General features: G+C 37.5%; 1 protein-coding gene across 1 annotated transcript; it reads right to left on the bottom strand.

The window, feature by feature from the left end:
• Positions 1–3,143: 3,143 nt before the first annotated feature.
• On the bottom strand, positions 3,144–9,432 carry c11h8orf76 (chromosome 11 C8orf76 homolog). The gene is made up of 8 exons (XM_087848090.1): positions 9,248–9,432; positions 8,502–8,603; positions 7,765–7,908; positions 6,599–6,649; positions 6,028–6,172; positions 5,775–5,904; positions 4,538–4,670; positions 3,144–3,989 (listed from the first exon to the last, which is right to left on the bottom strand). The coding sequence occupies exons 1-8, from the start codon at positions 9,350–9,352 to the stop codon at positions 3,717–3,719; spliced, it is 1,083 nt and encodes a 360-aa protein (XP_087704216.1). The 5' UTR covers positions 9,353–9,432; the 3' UTR covers positions 3,144–3,716.
• Between the last annotated feature and the right edge of the window lie 12,085 nt (positions 9,433–21,517).

Raw genomic sequence — 21,517 nt, 5'->3', positions numbered from 1 at the left:
CTTTACTTTAGTCTCGTTGCACAAATGTGTCCTCTAATAAGAGAAAGAAAAGACTTCTACCCTCACTCTGGAGTTTTCTGTAGACACACTGATGTTGATATGATCCCCTCTCTGAGTCAAAGCTGGATTTGTATTTCTGTCACTTCCCTCATAGCTGATACATGAAAATATACATTTCTCCTGTTTACACTCAGAGTGAGGCTTTTAGGCAAAGCATTCCCAGTCTTTTACATCTGTTTTGCATCTCTGGACATATCATGATTCTTATGATCACCTTGTTTAACCTACATTGCGCATCCATCCAAGTAGCAGCACATGCAAATACTTTAGTGTACCAGGAAATTAACTTTACCAGTCGAGGCTGACTAAATAAAAAGATATTCGGAGATATTTCAAAGGGTCGATATTTGTTGTACTTGAAAGAAAAAAAGGAGGCTTGTGATTCATATTCATATTCAGTTTTATTTAAATTCCTGAAAGTGACGTATGTTCAGGGACATCTATGTGCATCTTGTAGAGATTTTCTCACCTCTCACTGCTGCCAGGAGGAAAGCTTTCTAAGTACAGAAAGTTACATTTATTTATGAAACTAGATGGGTAAATAATGCAGCTGAATGGGAGGTGAAGAACAAGTACATTGCTAAATAAGGAATGACTGGACTGACAGTTGTCATTGTAATGAGCTTGCTAGCATTATATTAGCATGTTGCCTTCAACAGGTGGTTAAGTACTTTCCCCCATGCACACTTGATATAACAGTAATAACAATCTCGTCACGATGAATCACTATCTTACATATCACTTAAAAAAATCTAGATTCCAAATTTGAGGTTTTGAATCACTTTACTTATTTCTCGGTTTAGATTGGATTTTTAAAAAGATTTTGTTATAGGAGTTTTTTGTTTTAACCCTTTGGTATTTCCACGTGGAATTTTACTCTGTTGAATTAAAATCCATCATCTCATATTTTATGACTTTTACTGGAATAGATTTATTCATCAAATTCTGAATTTTGGGTAACCGTAGCTGAACTGAGCGCAGACTCTAGAGTGTGGAGAACTACTCTGAGCAAATATAGAAATCCAGAGCAGAGACCGAGGAGAGCTGAGGAGGTGAAGCACTGTGGACTGTGGTGGAGCAGTGTGCAAGCAGGGGCTGCAGGTTTGGTGATCAGAGGCAGATGCAGATAAGATGATAAACTTACTTCTACTTTTACAATAATTTTAGAAATGTGTTCTTATTCTTTTGTTGTCAGCTATGAAGTCAATTTTAAACAGCAGACAATCAGCTGTTCATCTTGTTTTACAGTGAGTGCTCTGTGTTATACTGCCTATTAGCTCAGTTATTGCCACTCCTTATTCAAAATTAATTTTTAACATTTTATGTTATTTACCGAAGGATTCACTCTTCAGCTTTATCGATAGCAGTGTAAATGTCACTTCTCTGAAGCTGTCTCTTTCCCTCTGCTCCATCTCACTTCAAGACATAAATTTCCATTCATCAGTCCAGTTCAGCACACCTGCTCTTCCCCGCCTCCACGCTGCCCTGTGAGCTCACGGCGTCACCCCTCCTCTGCAGCAGGCCAAAGACCACACGTCTGCCACATTAGTAACTGTGTTACTGTGTTGTTCTAACTTTCCAATCTGTAAAGAAATTACCTAGTAATTTGTAAATCTAATAAACTTTTTTTGACACAAATCGGAATAATAATGAGGAAATATGGATAAAATTAGCAACGTCTTTAAGAAATTACATCTTTGCCATTACTGCTGTTTTTTAAGCCTTTTTTCTTTTTCATCATTTATCAATGGATTAATAGTTTCAGAAATATTTATTTGTGATTCCTCTTTTTTTATTGTCAATTAAATAATGACATAAAGAATTACTGTTTTAATGTCTAAATAAAAAGAAAGACTCTTCAGCCCCTTCATAATTTTTTAAAACTTCTGGTCACATTCAGCAGCACACAAGTAGAATAAAGGAGGCAGTTATGTAATTTCCCATTATTACACAGAGCTTCATTTATGGACATTTATGGTTTGATTTCTTTGCATGTATGAATTGGATTGGTTGTTATCGACATCTGATGAGAATTTTGTGCCAATAGCACCTTTAGAAATATATTTACTTAAAAAATTGGGGATGTGTTCAGTTTTTATTTTATCTGCTGTATGTTTCTAATAATATTTCATCTGTTACTTCTTGTCATTATTCCCATTTCTTGTTGCCTTTCTATGCCCTTGACACACAATTACCTCTATATTATTGTTTCACTCTTTTCTTTCTTCTCATCTGTTCTGTTGTCTGATGTAATCCCACTACCCGCCTTACTCTTTCTGTTAGCTTCTGTTGTGTCACCTGAAATGATTGAAGGTAAAACAAGTCAGAAAAAGCTTGCATGCTTTAAAAGGCATAATTAATATCAAATTGTGATTTATCTGATTACAGCAAAAGATTAGCTTTTATTTGAATTATACCTGAAGAAAAGTGGATTTGTCCAGCACAATACAGAAAGACTAAACAGAAAAGGTAATTATAAATAGTTGTATCCCGTCAACAGAGTGTCTTACCTCTCCAAAGCTGGATGCAGATCTCAGACTTATGTCCTCCTGTAGATATGCTGCTGTTCCATTATCATGTCAGCTGCTTGATTTTAAACAGACTCACTGATCCTGCTCGAGCAGGAACATAACTACAAATACTCATAGTCCTATCAGAGTTGTTCATTTTGCACTGCAGCAGTGGTCACAGTGCCTGATTTAGTAAGAGCTTTCATAAATGTTTAACGCTCTACACTTTTCAAGGTCCTGGAATGGGTTAATTAAATTGTTATATCTCCACATGATGCTAACTATTTTACTGATATGTATAATTGGAACCAAAACAATCTTTGCTTTGTTAAGTTTAAAAGTACTTTAAGAAGTTTGTAGTGCAGTAAAATGACAGATGTTTACTATGATTACACAAACATTATGTAGGATATAATGCATTTAAATGCATTCTGGGGTCAGCCTCAGAGACAGGCAGAAGTGAAGTGAGGTCAAATGTTACATGATATTTGGATGCAAACTATGATGTGATATTTAGAATCCCCATATACCTTTATCATTCCCTAAATGTTTTCAGTACAAACAAAAGCAGGATCAATTTAAGATTTGTTTTTTTTGTTGTTTTTAAACGACATTTTATGAAAGTCTGACCTTCGTTGGTCTTGAAGGAAAGTTCAGAGGTCTAAAGTAACAAGATATTTAAAATCACCATATATCATTCTCTATATATCTATATGTTATTAGTACAAACAATATAAGTAAAAAACACAGTTTTAGATAACAATGCTATATACATGCAGAGCTATCAATTCTGTCAGTCGAAGATATTTTAAATCCTTTCGTGCTACTTTCTATATGCTGACAGTATACACCACATTTGTAGGAATCACAGTCTCACAGTTTTTGTCAGTTTTCAACCAATAAATCATGAAGTTGACCTTGAAGATGTTGATGGATGTAAGCCACATTTTAATGGATTGTTAACAACATAAAACTGTTATAAAACATCACCTTTTTGGTGGAGATGTTACACATTTTAAACATGTTAAGCACAAAATGAAGCAGTTAAAATAATTCACTTGTTTCATGGTTTGATACAGATCAGAGGCACTGCCGTATATTTATCACCGTGAAGTGGATCAAATAGTGAAGGTTCAGTCTGTAGGCTTAATGACGACCACATTCACTGTGCTGCTTGTCTGAACCATCTTCAGCTGGTTCTTCACTTCCTTCCTGTCTGTGTTCACCTTTGTAAACAGTCAACACTGCAGCATGAGGATATTGTGTTTCATGCTGCTGCCCATCAGTCTCTAACACGCCTGTCAGTAAGATCTTGTTCCACCAGCGCTGTCTGAAGCTGTGCAAAGAGACACTGGTCAGGCTCTCCCCATCCTGGTAGTCCTCCCTCATCTTCTCTGGGATCAGGTCCTCTGACATCACCTGGAAGACCAAAGAGAGATAATGTTGGTGTGTAAAAATGAGCCAATTTAACCCAAACTGCCTGGAATTTAAGCCTCCTCAAGCAGGTCTTGTAGTCCAGCTAGACGGCATGTCCCGTCTACCTGCAGAGAGCCAAGCTGCCAGATGGAAGCAGCATTTAAAGTATGTGGTACAAACGGTCTGTGGGCCATTGATGCTCGTGCTGTTGTTGGTCCACCAGCCAACCGTGTACAAAGAGCTGAAGTAAACCAGAGTCTTAAAAACAATGAGCTGTCCACTACAGCCACTATCTTTGCTTTTCATGCCATTTTTTTGTCTTGGAACTTCTCCATATTCCTGTAAATCCACTGTCACCACTTTCGTTAATCAAGCCCACTTGTCAACCAGTCAACATTTAGCAGAAGCTTATGTTATCCACCTCCACTGACACCCAATCAGGATCTTGACGAACTCAACAGGAGCAAGTCTGGTGTGTGAAAACCCCTCCGACCAGAATCGTGGGACTATAAAAACTGGTTTCAGAGTATGTGTGCAAGAAGGTTTCTCACCTCAGTGAGAGCCTGCAGGGTTTCTTGTTTGGGGTTTAGCCGCTGTAACGCCTCTTCTGTCATCTGTAGGACTCTTTCACTACGCTGAAGCACAAAGGAGGACTGCTGCTGTCGTAGGATTCTCAACAGGAGTCTGTAGGAGGCAGCAAGACAATGTGAGTACTCTTATATCTAATATTATACCCTGTATTATTGGTCTATACTTGGTCTTTTTTATGCCTAAACCTTTGACAGCTGGCACAGACATCATCCAAAAGACTGTGGCCGTGGATAATTAAAGGATCCATACAACACTCTGCACCACTTATTGGACAGTCACCTGTTTCAGCTCCACTTCACACCACAATAACTGCATTTATTTGTTACCATCTTACATATTAAGCTCTGTATTGTATTAAATTTAGGTTTTCATTCATTTTTATTTTCTACTTCACTAATGTTGTTATTTAGTGTAAGTGTCACCTTTTTGACCTATTTTGTGTTGTCATATTGTATATATTTTATTTAATAAGAGTTATGTCTTAACTGTTTTGGATACTGTAATCCAGCAACTTGCTCACTGTTAGGATAAGAACTGTATATCTTATTATATTCAAGGCCAGGGGGGCACTTGCGGCCTGTATTTTGGCATGAAGAACTATAATGAAATTTGGCCCTTGAAGTTACTTTTTTTGTTAGGAAGGATTTGTTTGTTGTTGAGTGCAATGTTAAAATAAGTTCTTTAAAAAGCAAAAAATGATTTATTATGAAGGCAATATGAGCAGAGAAGACAAACATGCTGAGGGATTGGCTGTGTTAGTTCAGTAGGAGAGTTATTTGTAAAGAAAATAATTTTCACTAGCAGTCAAAAAAACTAATGTGAACACTTATGTTTGCATTTTTATTTTGTTAAATACGAACAAAATTATAGCAGAAGTGCTGCCACGTGTCTGGCACAGCTCGTGTAAGTTTGAGACACCTGATCAAAGCTGACGATTTCTTTCAGTGTGATGGCTTTTAAAATAAGTGAGGCTAGGGCACATTACTTCTTTATGTTCAAACGATTTTTTTTTACTTATTTTAATCTCACAAACTCCAGTCATTCACCAAACATCAGCCCAGCTTGTCTTTCAAGAAAACTTTAACTAATACAATTTGTCTGAATATTTTTAGCTGGTGCTTCTGTGAAGCTGGCATGTGTTTTGGCTTATGTGAACATACAGAATGTAAATACAGGGGTCACAGTCACATGTTGTACCTTGTCCGGATGAAACAAGTGCAAGCTTTGAGCCAGACTCTGTCCTCCCTGAGTTCTGCAGTCTCCTCCTGATGCCCCTCTCTGTCCTCCTGCTCATCTGTTGATTTGCAGCTCTCAGAGGAGGAGGATTCTTTGAAAAACACAAATACAGCAAAGGGAAAATGTTATATCTTTGATAACCTGCTGTAAAAAGTACAACAGAGTTCATTTAACATAGCAATACACTTGAAGAAGGAAGTTAAACAAACACTACCTGTGGTTCTGTTTCTGTCCAGCAGCTGCAAACACATCTGTCCCAGGCTGAACCAGTGCCAGGGGTTAAAGGGCAGCAGGCTACACAGCTGCTGCAGAGACGACATCTTTGATCCTACAGCTCCAAACTGCTCATAGATGCTGACCTTGGAGAAAAAGCAAACATTAGACTTGTACAGAATAATTGGGAGTGTGAGCAAGAAAAGGGTGAAAAGGCTGTCTGTGTTAGGAATACTGGGAGCAACACAGTGGAACTGATTCTTCAATATTTAAGTTACTCATTTGTAATAATTTCTAAAATTCAATCAATAATAAAATGAAAAAAAGCAGTATTAATCACTTCCAAACATTTATTTTTTCCAGTGGGTAGCACTGTTGCCTCACAGCATGAAGGTCGTGGGTTTGAATCCATCATCTGGTTGGGGCCTTTGTGTGGAGTTCACATGTTCTGCCCGTGTCGGGGTGAGTTCTCTCTCAAGTAGTGGAAACTAAACTGGTGAATCTAGATCACCGGTTGGTTGGTGGGTGGGTGGGTGTGTGTGTGTGTGTGTGTGTGTTTTTTTCAAGCTGACCTTGAGCAGCAGGAGGCTGGTTAGGTGACAGGTGTTGGAGGCGTCTTTGCTCTGTAGAGAGATCACGTACATATTACTACTCAGGTCCGGATTAGAGTTAAACCAGTTCACACTAAATCTGGTCTGCAGGCTTTTAGCCTCTGAGGACAAACTCTGGGTGCGTTCCAATAGTCCATTTTGCTTATTAAGGTCCTAAGTGAGAAAAGTGACTCTTTAGATTATGGCATGAAGGACATGGATTTATATAAGCTCTGTAAAGATTATGAGCTCATCCTTTGCTGTACTGAAGACTTTCGGATTGTCTTAAATTTATTTTTACTTCAGGTCAGCTGGTATAAGGGAGGGAGGGATGGAATTTTATTGCAGTAACAGAAATCCTAAAATAGGAAAAAGAAGTATGTTCCACTGGATCACAGCTGGTTAATATAAGACAAAAAGATGGGTTTAATTTTATAGGCTATGGGACAGTTTTACTAAGTGGAGCGAATTATTGTGATGCCGCAATTGCAGGGTGATACTCACAATGAACTATAATTTATTTACAAAGATGCAGTGAGTTCACTTCAGTAAAAACCAGCATTCTGCCAAAAGCAGCAGAGATTAGTCTCTTTATAATATTACAAACTGTTCCACCATATAAACCTAAAATGTCAAAAGAAGGCCTAGTGGTGCTACAGGACGTTAATAAATTTGGCCCTAAATGTTCCTTCTTTATAATTTCCAAAGAGATATTTCTCACAGGCTGTTATCATTTAATGACAAGCAGAGTGAGGTTAAAACACATTGTGGTGAAATAAGATTCTGTATTCTGTAGTCCATCTGCACGAGTTAGTTTCAACATCCGTCATCCGACTAGTGTAAGGTTGTTCCAATTCTCATCGCACAGCTCTTCTCTTTTCCTAAATGCTTTTCAATGATCCTACCCACTTTTCCTTGACCTCAATGATGTTTTCATCAAAAAAAGAGGAAAAGAGGTTAGAAGAAGGAGATAGGAGGGACTTTTGGAATACACCCTCAGTGTTCAGAGTTTATAGTGCAGACAGGGTCACTGTTAAGGAAGACAGATTTTTAAAAAGCGTATAAAAAGTCACAGGATGGTCACATGATAGCTGACAGTATTCACTCTGACTGTTCCTCATGGAAAACCCAGTCAGGTAAAGAATTACCAGTAACTGGGCCAACTCCAGCGCTCTGTCTCTCTGTCCCAGTCTGGTGCAGCATCGGGCCATCCCCTCCACTACATCTCGTCTAATGGTCAGGTTGTTGTCAGCGATCCACTGCAGGCAGCTGCTGTATGCCTCCAAGGCTTTCTGACCCACACACACCAAACAAAAAGAAACCAAACAAGACTTCTAAAACGTTACAAATGCTAAGGTGGAAAAGTGAGAGTGGCAGCAACAACAACAGGAAGAGTCAAACCCAGAGTGCGATTTGGTCCAACGCTTAAACAGCTTCTGTAGGTTTTATTATTTCACTGAAACAGAAATTACTTCTCAATATTTTAGGAAATCTTTTCCATGCTGTCTGGAAATGTTGCTGCTGTGTAAACCACTGCGGACTACATCTGTGCTCTTTGGCTGTGTGAAATGGGACTATAAAAATTGCTGTTTTCTGAGGTGACTTATTGGGCTGGAAATATGAAAATGATCTAACTAGTCTTGTTTGTTCATAACTTTACAACAGTCTTACAGAAATATTCAAATACTGATGCTGTTGATAAAGCAACAAAGTGATGGTTATGAGTGGACTTTTTTTTTTTTTATGTGCCTGTTAGTTTGCATCAGCTGTACAGGAGGTTTATCAGCTATAGAAATACCTGCTTCAATAGGCCTCCTTGTCCCAGTGAAACTTTCTGAGGAAGTGTTTGATGTAAGAGAGCACAGACTAAATTGAATGACAGTACCTGATAGTTTCCTTGTCTCACAGCCAGGTCACCTCTGAACTTGTAGACTTTCTGCTTCTCCAGAGAATCTTCAGTATCCAGAGCAGCACTGTCACAAAACCACTGCAGAGAGGAACAACTTTACTACACAGCACAAAGCTGTTAGAGGATGCTGCTCAGTCAGTCACTGCCAGTGAAGTACATGTCTCTACTTTTGCCCTGATGCAGCAACTACTCAGCTTCATCTATGTTTAAACGTCAGCATAATAATAATGCAATTTAACTTACAGCGAGCAGCACAAATATCAGAGAGGAGCAATATTAAAATCTTGCACTTAATTCAGAGATGGGATATCCGATTTGTCTGCTCGTTTCTCTCCATGTAAACGAAACATGTGACAGACTCAGCCAAGTACAATAACATGGGAGACGTCTGGCCTCTAGAAATGCCACAGGGTACTTATTTTGGCACTTATTTAGAAGCACGAATTTCATTTCCTTTAATTTGTGTGTTTAAAACTGAGTGTCTGTAATCACCAGCCTAATTTGACACAAACGCTTTAACATGACGAACCATAGTTACAGTTATTCTCCTGTATGAGCTACATGTCAGATCGTAAACGTTACAATAGAAATTCGCACTTTAGTCTTTTAGCTCCGTGTTTGTTCTGTACATAACGCTCAGTGTTCGTGTTCACCACGAAGGATAATCTAAACAACCTTCATGTCTATCTTCATGTAGTAACGTCTCTGTGTAAGACTCTCACCTCTGGCTCACACAGTTTAGCGCTGTAAGAAGACAGAGACACACACACTCGGTCTCTGACCTCCGAAAACACCGAGTCGTCAAACGTGCTTCCTAATATCTCCATCTGGAGCTAAATACATACAATTTACTCCACAAATACAGGCTGCCCATACAGCAACTACTGTGCGCTTGGTTAAACAGCCCGACGACTTCACTTCCGGACAGAAAGGTTCCGGCTGATGACGCAGTAACCCCTCAGCTCCCTGCATATAAAGAAGAATTTATATCGTGGTGTCAAACATGCGGCCCAGACAGACGCTGTAAAATATAAAAGTGAGTCTCCATTGTGCCCTCCCATCTAAACAGTTGACCACTTTTGATAAGTATTTGCCTCTGTGCTCAAATTGCATATTCATCCAATGAAATTAAGGCAAAAATACACTGATGATGCTACATCATTTTAATTTGACTCAGATGCAATCACTGAATATCTGTAAACCTGACGGAAACGTTACACCACTCTGGCGGCTGCCAGCGCTACCCCTCAGCCTCCAAGTTAATGCACCTATGGCATCAATTTTAAAAAGCCTATGTCACCTCATTCTTGAGTTAGTCACAAAGTTAAGTCTCCACACCACCCACCAGGAGACGTGATGACGTGCTGAGGGTAATTGACAAATGAATCTACTTATGCAACAGACTGCTGTTCTTGTCTTGTCTGGAGCCCACTGATCAAAAAATACACACTGATCATTGACCCAGATCCAGAAGCTGAAGCCACAGGTGTAGTAAAGACCCAGCCAGACAAAGGGAGTGTCAGCCTTCTGAGCCTCCAACCCAACCCAGCCCTGAGTCTCTTCATCGAGGATGGAAACCAGATCCATGTGTTCCTCTCTGCAGTGGTACAGGGCGTCTGCCCATGTCATGTTTTCTTTAATCAGGTTGAAGGGCTCTGAAAGGAAAAACATCAAAAACATGAAACTCAGTTCCACTTTCACTGAGCTGTGTACTTTATCATTATCCTTCACACCTTTCCACAGTGACAGAGCTAAGACTGAAAATAAGTGTCAAAAAAGGGAAAAGACTGAAATTGAGAGGAAAAATTCTTAATAATGTGGTAAGAAAACCCACTGGTATTTAAAAGACAATGTTATAGTTAAATACATCAAAGTTGAACTTTGTATTTAATGTGCACCAATCAAAGTAGTTACTAGTTTTATAAGCAGGTTTGGATTCTTAGTGAAACATTGCTCCTTCATGCTATTATGTGAGTTATTGGGTGACATGGGTGAAGGTGTGAGTGGGGGCTGAGACACCTGGGGAGGGATTTAGAAACTGCTATATAGGTGGCTTAAAGTTCACCAGCCAAGAATAACAAGAATAAAAAAACATTCCACCTGAACATTTTTAAAAATCCTTTATTTTAATGAAATATTATATTTTCTTTGTACCATTTTCCTCTGTGGTCCCTGAACTCCACAGCACTCAACCAGCTGTGAGACATGAAATGTGTGCAATTTTAATTTAAAATGCCAGCTGTTATTGAGCTTCTGTCTTGATAGGTTGATTTAGAAAAGTTTATATTTTATACTTGCTTGAGGATAGAACCCGATTCATTTTTGCTTTAAATAATGCTTCATGAAACGTGAGGTTCGGAATAAATGGCAATGCTTTGCCTGCTGAGAGTAGGCAACAGTAACTCAAATATCCACTCATTAGAACCAAGCCATGCAGAAAAGTATCTCTGAACACAAAACATGAACACAATTTCTTGACAAAGGCAAATTAGACGTACAACTCTGGGAATGCTTTGCCTACTGAACATAACAGCCTCACTCTGAACAGGAGAAATGTATATTCCATCTGCTGATCTTGTTGATCTGTTTATTTTCATATTTTTGTGTTCCAGGTGCTGTATGTTTGGTTTTCCTTATATTTTTCTATTTGTGCTCTATGCTTTTATTATGTAGTCCCTTATTTTTCCCCTTGTTCTTTTTTTCTCCTTCCTGTCCACTTAGACAATTGTCATACTACACATATAATGTAACAAGTGAAATGACACAAACAGAAACAGATAAATAAACAGAACAAAAAACACATGAACAAGAAGAGCCTGTAGAGAATTTATAGAGAACATGTTATCAAAGCAAAATGTGTTGAGCCCAACAGTGCTTTCAGATTACAAGTGTGCCTGCAAAAGCTACAAAACAGGACAGGATTTTAAGGGAAGGGGGGGGGGACACACACACACACAAATAAAACCAGCATCAACAACGAAACACAACATGTTAGACACTGAAGCATCAAATCAAACAGTGTTTCTACGTTTATAGGTTGATTTTGAAAAGATTTATATTTTATACTTGTTTGAGATCAGAACCCAAAAAAATCTCGATTAAATTATGTGAACAGGTGAGAAGCATTTTGCTTTAAATAATGTTGCATCAAGACTGAACTGAATGTAGACACAGAGCAGAAAGCAGGGCTTAATGGTTGACAGGTTGAGGGGCTTTTTTTCCCAGCAGCTTGTTAATGATTTACTGATTGTTACAATGTATTTGGTTTTGTTTTAGTTGTTGAAAAGAATTACTGTAAATTAGTTATAGACTAGATCAAAATTTATAATTTAGTAATTGTAACTATAACATTATATTACTCGATACCTCATTATTCACCCATCTTCTACTTGTTAGATAAATTTCCTGGTATGGAAAAGTATTTGCATGTGCTGCTACTTACACGGACAATGTAAACATAACGTTGGTGGTATGTTCACAGATGCAAATCAGTCTGGGAATGCTTTGCCTAATGACCATAACAGCCTCACTCTGAGTGTTAACAGTAGAAATTTATATTTTCATGTTGGCAGGGGGTTTGGCTCACAGTCCCAATTTGTACAAAAAAAATTTTAATGTTTACTTTGTCTCCAAGGTCAGCATCTATGAGCATTCATATCTGAGGGATCAAAGATGTTGTCTCTGCATCAGCTGTGTAGCCTGCTGCCCTTTAACCCCTGGCACTAGTTCAGCCTGGGACAGATGTGTTTGCAGCTGCTGGACAGAAACAGAACCACAGATTGGCAAATTGTCGTGATACATTAACACTACTTTATACAGCAGGTCATCAAACATATAACATTTTCTATCAGTTTCATCAGGACAAAGCAGAAAACCAAACCAAACCATAGCACATGCCAGCTTCACCGAAGCTGCAGCTAAAATAAAAATGGAGGAACAGGCTTGATGTTTAGTGAATGACTGGAATTTGTAAGATTAAAACCAAATAAGTAAAGAACACTTTCATTTGAACAAGAAAGATATAATATGCAAATACTGCAGAACACAACCCACATCCTCTGCTGCTCAACCCACAAACGCATTTTCCTTACTAATGTGGCACCACTGAGGGGAAAATAAACAGGCTTTCCAACTGTGTAAGATTTATTAGTAAGAAACATTGTTAAAATTTTCTTTAAGTTCAAATTTTTTATGATACCATATTCAATATGTTTTCAAACCAAATTTGTTTAAGGAGGACAGAATTCTGATCTCAGATCTGTGTCTTTGGAAAGGATCAAACTATTTACTCACCTTTTCTGTTTAGTTATCCTGTATTGTGCTGTGCGAAGACTAAAATAACTTTCTTAGCATTAGAATTTTCACAACACAATTTCAATTTGTAAACATTCTTACACTTGGTACACAAGTTAAGTATCTGCATAACAGCACTAAGGTGTTAATGATGCAAAAATCATATTTTGATTGGAGGTTTCATGTTGATACTTCTGCACTTTAGTAACTTGTCTCTTTTTTCACATGACATTTTGTTAATGTCAAAGAGTTCACAAGTGTTCAAATACGTTTTCTTTAAATATGCAAATTCTTCATTATTCTTTAAATGTGTGTGAATCTGTGTAAATCACAAGAACTGTAATCTGAACTCTTGACAAGCCAGGTTGGGTTTTTTTTATTTTGCTAACATTTGACACTGAACAGTTTCTAAATATTCTAGATATAGTCCTAACAAAGTGGCTTGAGTTATAAAACCTGCTACAGGTTAATCTGAATCAAAATCAGAATACTTTATTATGAAATTCTGTATTTCCTTGTAACATTGCAGTAAATCCGTTAGATTGGATCAAATTGGTGTGGAAATGATTCATTTTTACAGTGCTGTGATTGTTCTTTCTTAATAATCTGTATCAAAACTACATCCAGACTGCTTCCTTCAATAATGCCTTTCCAATTTCTTTGTACTGTTGTACTAGGTATGACTGTGCAATGACAATAAAGAGTTATCTTATCTGTTATCTTATCTTATATACTATTCACATAATTTTGCTGCCAAACAGACAAACAGTCAGCAGTGGTTGACAAACTTTGCATACTGGCAAACCTGTATATCAGCTGTTTACAGGTTTTGATTTAACCCTCTTAGTTAATCCACTGCAACACTCTGTGCTACAATGTTTAGCCAATTTGAATTCTATAAAAAACTTAAAATATAATACAAATCAGGTACATGTAAAGGGGTATTACAAGACTGAAATGTATTTAAAGCATGCAAATTTTTCCTGATTTTTTATATATCAGATTTGTATATTTGTTATACCAATCTCAGAGAAGGATTCTTCCCTGTCTGGACATTTGCAGATGTTGGTAAAAGAGGGCAATACGCTGGAACAAACTGGTCATCAAACCAGACGTTTCCCCCAGGAATCTGGAAAATGTCATTCTTTCTTTAAAGTGACAGTGTTTTGTGTTTTGATATTATTTATATCTAAAATATTGAAGCTACATGGTACAGCTGGTCAGATTGTGCTAAATGGAAGAAAGACTTAATTCTGGTATCATATTCAATAAATTAAGAAAAATACATTAATATTGTTGTAAATTATTATATGTTATAGAACTGAACTTGACTGGTTAAAGACCCCAAATGTTACCCTGACAGCAGTAATAAATATGCTTATTGCTATTTTTAATAAGTAATAAATACACAGACCACCATGTTCTCTGAAATAATTTTGCTAATGTTAATGAGATGGAGCCTAAAAAGGCTTGTTGTACATCAAAATCATTCTTTATTCTACTTAAATACTTATTAATGTGAACAGAAGTTTGGCTACAGAAATTAAAGAAATTATTTAAATAAAAATAGTCATTCTTTAATTCATTTATAAATTCATTGTGTATTCCCATCCGTGGTAAGAGCTACAGCTTTCAATAAAACAAGTGTTGTAGGGCAATTAACCCAGGTAACAGAATTAATATGTTTAAGAACATTAGTAGTCATTTTTGCATGAATTGTAAATAAATTGTAAAAAAAAAAAAAAAAAAGTCTGTTCACAGTAAAAACTTTCTACTTTAGTGTTCAACACATTGTTTCACAAATGCAAACAAAGATACTGAAATTTAAACTTCATTTGATTTTTTTTGTTGTTTAAAGAGGAAATGAAACACTAAACATATGAAAGCTAATTTACACCACTGAGACATGCTTTTATATGTAACACTGTCTGTGAGCTGGATTTAAGAAATAAGTGCTTAAAGTTGATAATTTAAAAAGATGTTTAGCACCATCTTCTGTCAGTATGGAGCGTTACGTAGTAGGGGTGGGTTTTTATAATCGATTTATCGATTAAAATCGATTCTGGCTTGGATAACGTAAAATCGATTCATTAAAATCCTGAATCGATTTTTTAATATAAATTAATTTTGCCCGAAATGCCAGAATCTCTGGTGAAATCTCACAAAATTTCAACAACCACCAAACAGCTAAAACAGTAAATGAGAGCAGGAACACGGATTCTGCACAAAGACTTAAACACACAGCGCAGCCCGCGGATCAGAATCAGTTAGATGTCGCCTTTCTCACGGTCGGGGCTGAAAGCCGACAGCGCGCTGATTCTGATCTGTCGGCGGGTCCGCGCTTTGTGTTCACGCCCTTTATGCGCTGATTCTAAAGCTGTTAGTTTGATGTCTCTCCAAACAATATTGACCGAACCAGCAGCAAAAGAAGATCCAAACTATGCATCACATAAACATCGTCATGTATTCACTCTGACTTTTACTGTTTTGCTTCGACCACGATGCACAGCTCTCTCGCGCGCGTGCTCGCGCTCTCTCTCCCTCTCCCCCCCCCCCTCTGTACTGTTTTCTGCTTTATTCGCTTGCTTGTTACGCACAAGTCTACCGCTGTTTACAGCGCTGTCGGCCGACGTTTTTTTTTTTTCCGTTTTATATACTTCCGAAAAGAAAACCTAATTTCTGCCGTTCAATAGGCTTCTGAACAAATTTAAACTTTTTAAAATTATGCAAAATGCAAAACGCGTAGCCGTGTCTCTAATAAAACCGCTGTAACGTCAGAGGTAATGTTCATGTGTTGATTATTGGTTTTCTTTCATTTTTGATGTACTGCAGAATATTTTTATAAAATCCCAGGCCAGGAAAATCACCTTCATGTTTTTCTGTGTTTTATCTTCAGCTACTTTGACACAAAGGCCTCTGCTGTGACGCTCACACCTCTGTTAAAGTCTTGCGTGTGTCAGCTTCCTTTTTATAGATACAAAAATATGTAAATGTACTGATCTGAATTATAATATTTCTGACTGTCAAAATTTCCCAGATTCAAATCGAAGTGAATCGAATCGAATCGAATTAAATCGAATCGTGGATCGAATCGATTCGGGACCTTGTGAATCGGAATTGAATCGATTCTAGAAATCAGTGACGATACCCAGCCCTAGTAGTAACTAGTAACAGAACCAATAACTCAGGGGACAATAAGGACACAAAAACTAAAATTCCGTCTAAGGGGATCAATTTTGTGGTATTTTTATGTTAAAACTGTCCAGTTTCATTCGTTATTTCCTAAGCAGTAAGTGGTTCTTTGTTGTTTGGCTAGCTGCGCTGAACTGTTCGGTTTTGTAAAGCACTTAATGAATGAGGACTGTGTGGAAGAAAGAATTCTGTACTCCAGTGGCTCCCACAGTCACCAGATCTCAGTCCACTAGAGCACCTTTGGGGTGTGATAGAAAAGGACTTTTGGATGAGCAGCTGACAAATCAACAGCAACTGTGTGATGCTATCATGAGGCAACACACATAAACATTCAAACACATAATTCTCTGCACAGATTGTTTTCCTTTTGACAGAAATCTGTTGTCAGTTGAACAACAGATTGTGCTGCATCTCTTCTTCAGCACAGTATGTTCATGGTGACACTGCCTCTGATTTAAGATGGTGGGCAATAATGTTTTCTACGAGCATTTGGCGCCTAAATTGTATTTATTTTATTAAAAAAATAATATTCTAAAGTGCTTTGGCAATTTCTGTCCTGAAGATGGCAGCACAAACTCTGTAAATAAATTCAGATAGTGTTTAAAAATGTCTTCCTACTGATGTTATGATGTTATAAACTTAAACACTTATCATAAACAAACTGGTTATTCCATATTTGGAAAGAATGCATGCTGGTTGATAATTTGAAATATTAATTTAACAATAGAAGATTTGTCACAGAAAAGGTGCAGAGTAGATGAACTGGCATTTCTTTACAGTGTAGTTCAATTCATCAGCATTGAAATCAGTTCAGGTTTAATGCACAATTCTGCTCATTTCTAATGTTCCACGTGTTGTTGATGCTCCTAAATGGGCCAATCAGTTGTTGGTATCTACCATCACACAAAATCGAAATAATACCTTGAAAACTGTGGATTCTAATCAGTAAAAACGGATTACATCCTCCCTCCTTCAGAGGGAGAAATATTTTATGACATAAAATATTGACATTAAAACAAAGGCATGTCTTAAAGCATAATTTCATTGAATAACTCACACACACACGAACAGACACCAAGTTACTTTTGAACAATACTCTTTCTTAGTTTCTTAGAGTGCAATGTGCAGTTTTGCTCCTGTGCTTGTCTGTTATGTGTCATATCAGGGTTTCTCCGAGACCGCTGTTTCATTTCACTCTGTACTGCACCACTGTACACGGTTGAAATGACAATAAAAGCCACTTGACTTGACTATTACATAAATATTTTAAATAATTTATACAATTTCATCATATGTAAACATGATTTCCTGTGGATTGGTTCATCTCTTTCCACAGCTTCACACTGGAAGGTCACCAATTAACACTAACAGACCAACCGACTGTCTCTTGTTACTTTTCATCATGTGTTAGGAAACCATCTTTCAATTCAATTCAATTCAATTTTATTTATATAGCGCCAAATCACAACAAAAGTCGCCTCAAGGCGCTTCATAGATACAGAGAAAAACCCAACAATCATATGACCCCCTATGGGCAAGCACTTTGGCGACAGTGGGAAGGAAAAACTCCCTTTTAACAGGAAGAAACCTCCGGCAGAACCAGGCTCAGGGAGGGGCGGCCGTCTGCTGCGACCGGTTGGGGTGAGAGAAGGAACACAGGATAAAGACATGCTGTGGACGAGAGACAGAGGTTAATAACAGATATGATTCAATGCAGAGAGGTCTATTAATACATAGTGAGTGAGAAAGGTGACTGGAAAGGAAAAACTCAATGCATCATGGGAATCCCCCGGCAGCCTACATCTGTTGCAGCATAACTAAGGGAGGATTCAGGGTCACCTGGTCCAGCCCTAACTATATGCTTTAGTTAGGGCCCTCTAGCATCACCTATAGGCCTTTGCCATGCCAGTAGTACAGGGAGTTCTGGACTGACATCATTTTTATAATCCTGTTTCAAATCTTTTAACTATTAAATATGATAAAGTTTTTTGGGAACATCTGGACTGATGAGACTGTTCACAGAAAGCATTATGATAATTATTTTAAAGGCTGCAAACTCTATATTGCTAATTTTATTCATTCATTTATTTCTTACTTATTTCTTTTACACTATATTTTATAAATATTTTAAAATTCTGAAAATTATTTTTGGTAAATGCCTTTTTCATTTGAGGTAGTTATTAATAGAGTTATTAAGTCTTGTCATAGGAGGAAGCACTCTCTAAATACTGTTTTAGTTCAGTTTTTTAGTTCAGTGTCTTGGTTGTGTGTTTTGTTTTGTGTTGTTCTTGTTGTTTTGTTTGTTTGTTTGGTGCTTCACAATAAAAATATCTGAAGAGAGAAGAAGAGCTTAAAGAGCAATTAGAGAACTGTACAGATTAATTTCCATGTTAATAAAATAAAGCCTTAATTTTAAACCTGACTTCATACAGTTTTCAAGTTACAGTTCTTGAGATTTAGAGATTTGTGTAAACATTTTGAGGCAATGGAGAATTTCGTATTGTACTTTTCGTACTGTATTAATTATTAAAGTGTGCAGCTATGAATATAGATTAGAACTTTCACTATTCACAAACAAAATGCAGTGTGGAAAATAGAAATGTGTTTTTACTTTTTACTTAAGTCAACATCAAAATGCACCACAAAGGAAACACTTTCAGTGCATTATGTATAGCTGGCACAGGTTAAAGGGAAAAGCAGCAAAACACAGCACGCATTTCACTTTCATAACATAACTTTCAAAGTCGGATGCAGATCTGAGATCAGAATTCTGTCCTCCTGCAGATACGCTGCTGCATTACGACGTCACTGCTGTCACTGAGAACAGAAAACTCTAATCATGATCTCAGCTGTTTGATTAGAAACAGACAATCACTGATCCTGCAGGAGCAGGAAATGAATTACAAGCCTTTGTAGCCCTCATTGCAGTTGTTCGTTCTACACCGTGGCAGTGGTCACAGCGTTTTAAGTGGCTTAAGCACTTAAAGCTGATCTTTAATAAAACTTTTGATAAATATTTAGCCTTCCCCACATGAATGAGAGTTCAGTTTGAAGGCTTAATGACGACCACATTCACTGTGCTGTTTATTACAGCCATCTTCAGCTCATTCTTCACTTCCCTCCTGTCTGTGTGCACCTTCGTAAACAGTCTACACTGGAGCGTGAGAATGTGTTTTATACTGCTGCCCATCAGTCTCTAACAGGCCTGTCAGTAAGATCTTGTTCCACCAGCGCTGTCTGAAGCTGTGCAAACACACAGTGGCCCGGCTCTCTCTTTCCTGGTAATCCTCCCTCATCTTCTCTGGGAGATGAAAGAGAGAATTAATGTTGGTGTGTGAAAATGAACAAGTTTAAGTCCAAACAGCCTGGAATTGAATCTTTGTCACAGTGTGTGTGCAAGAAGCAGTGCATCTCACCTCAGTGAGATTCTGTTAATGTTGCAGATCAATTTACCATATAAGTTTCCTCGTCCTATAATGGTTTAAGCAAATCTGGGGTGAAAACATAGTGGATGTGGTGTCATAGATAATATAAACTTAGATTAAAAAGTAAGGAAATTTGTGCTTGGTCAGTTATTCCTTTGTTGTAACAATGCTTCTTGGCAATAAATCTTATACTGATGAAAGCCTAATGGTGCCACATTTTTAAGGAAAATAAATTTATGGACTGAGCAGTAGACATGAGTTTGTGGGTTGCAGCCATAAAACACTTGCCAAAATGTCAAACTGTCTAATTCTTTTTAATTTATTGTCTCAGTCTCTCCTTTGTCCATTGTTGAGTCATGTCGTGTGTGTAAAGGTGCTCCTGCAGTCTACACAGCCAGTGGACTCCTCCTCAAATCCAAGCTTTGAGCCAGACTCTGTCCTCACTGAGCTCTGATGCCTCCTCAGTGTTTCTATCCTCCTGCTCATCATGTTGATTCACACAGATCTCAGATAAAAAAGATCCTGTAAGGTTTAAATATGGCAAATACAAACAAACATATTTATAATATTTCTGTAACATAATTCTATTTATCAGGAGATTTTGAATAATTAGTTTTGACTGGCTGTTGTGTGTGTCTTTCGTGTCGTGTCATTCACTCTTAGGTGTCATAAGTATATTGAATGCAGATAATTTTAAAAAGATGATAAAAAGTCACAGGATGGTCACATGATAGCTGACAGTATTCACTCTGACTGTTCCTCATGGAAAACCCAGTCAGGTAAAGAATTACCAGTAACTGAGCCAACTCCAGCGCTCTGTCTCTCTGTCCCAGTCTGGTGCAGCATCGGACCATCCCCTCCACTACATCTCATCTAATGGTCAGGTTGTTGTCAGCAATCCACTGCAGGCAGCTGCTGTAAACCACTGGTAATGAATGAAGACTTTGTTTGCATCAGCTGTATAGGTTTGTCAAGAATAAAAATACTAGCTGAGCTAAAGCCGGATACTATTTGAGGAAATGTTTGATGTAAGAGAGCACAGACTAAATTGAATGAGTGACAGTACCTGATAGTTTCCTTGTCTCACAGCCAGGTCACCTCTGAACTTGTAGACTTTGTGCTTCTCCAGAGAATCTTCAGTATCCAGAGCAGCACTGTCACAAAACCACTGCAGAGAGGAACAACTTTACTACACAGCACAAAGCTGTTAGAGGATGCTGCTCAGTCAGTCACTGCCAGAGAAGTACATGTCTCCACGTCTATGGTATTTTTTATACATAATGCAATTTATGCTCAGAACCATAAATATCAAAGCAATATTATCTATTATTTGATCTTGAACTTGAACTTCAGAATCATGATAAAAAGAAAGTACACCAAAATCAAAGGTCTTGCACATTAGGACATAAAAATAATTTATTTTCTGCCAAGTTCTAAAACTATTTAACTACAACCTGAATAAATGAACATCAACATTTGTTCATAAACAACAAACAGAAGGCTAAAACATTAAAGTCCACAAGTCTCGTGCAACATTTTTGTTACACTAGTGTAGTGCGACAAAAGTGTTGCACTACATTTTACAACATTGTTGTTTGTCCTGCACATTCATGGTAGACATTTATCTAAAGTAGCTAGCATATGTTTTTATGGCAGCTTATGACTGTTGTAAAATCTCGAACTTGCTGCATTATCTAGTAGCTTACAGCAAGTAAGGGACTCTCACAGCTGATGTTCTAACAATAGAGAGACACTCACTCGGTCTGTGGCCTCAAACAGGCATCTCTATCCTTCCTGTGCCTTTCCCCAAGAAACTGTAAGTGCATCTAATGACCGCAGACTCACTCACTGTTTTTTAAAAAAGAATCGATTCTTTGTAATTCTTTGTTTTTACATTCATCAGGTCCCAATAAACCCAAATAGCAAAGAGAAATTAAAAAAGGATGTCATGAAAGAGTTTGGGTCTTAGGAGGTTACATGCAATTCAGATAAAAATTATACAAATTATAGATTGATAAACACTTCTGTGAGTTTTTTATTTTACTTTATTTTTTTCACAGCAAGTTTTCATGAGACATACAT

The sequence above is a fragment of the Neolamprologus brichardi genome, chromosome 11 (genome assembly GCF_056152115.1).
Source record: "Neolamprologus brichardi isolate AB-2024 chromosome 11, ASM5615211v1, whole genome shotgun sequence".
NCBI lineage: Eukaryota > Metazoa > Chordata > Actinopteri > Cichliformes > Cichlidae > Neolamprologus > Neolamprologus brichardi.
Note: the sequence above shows the minus strand (reverse complement) of the source record. Positions and strands in the feature narration are given on the sequence as shown.

Excerpts from the sequence above, each read along its gene's own strand:
- c11h8orf76 (XM_087848090.1), bottom strand. The coding sequence starts at position 9,352 with ATGGAGATATTAGGAAGCACGTTTGACGACTCGGTGTTTTCGGAGGTC. Across the intron at positions 4,671-5,774 it reads ACTTGTTTCATCCGGACAAG|ACTCCTGTTGAGAATCCTAC; the intron begins GTACAACATGTG and ends TGCCTCCTACAG. Across the intron at positions 3,990-4,537 it reads CCCTGCAGGCTCTCACTGAG|GTGATGTCAGAGGACCTGAT; the intron begins GTGAGAAACCTT and ends TTGGTCTTCCAG.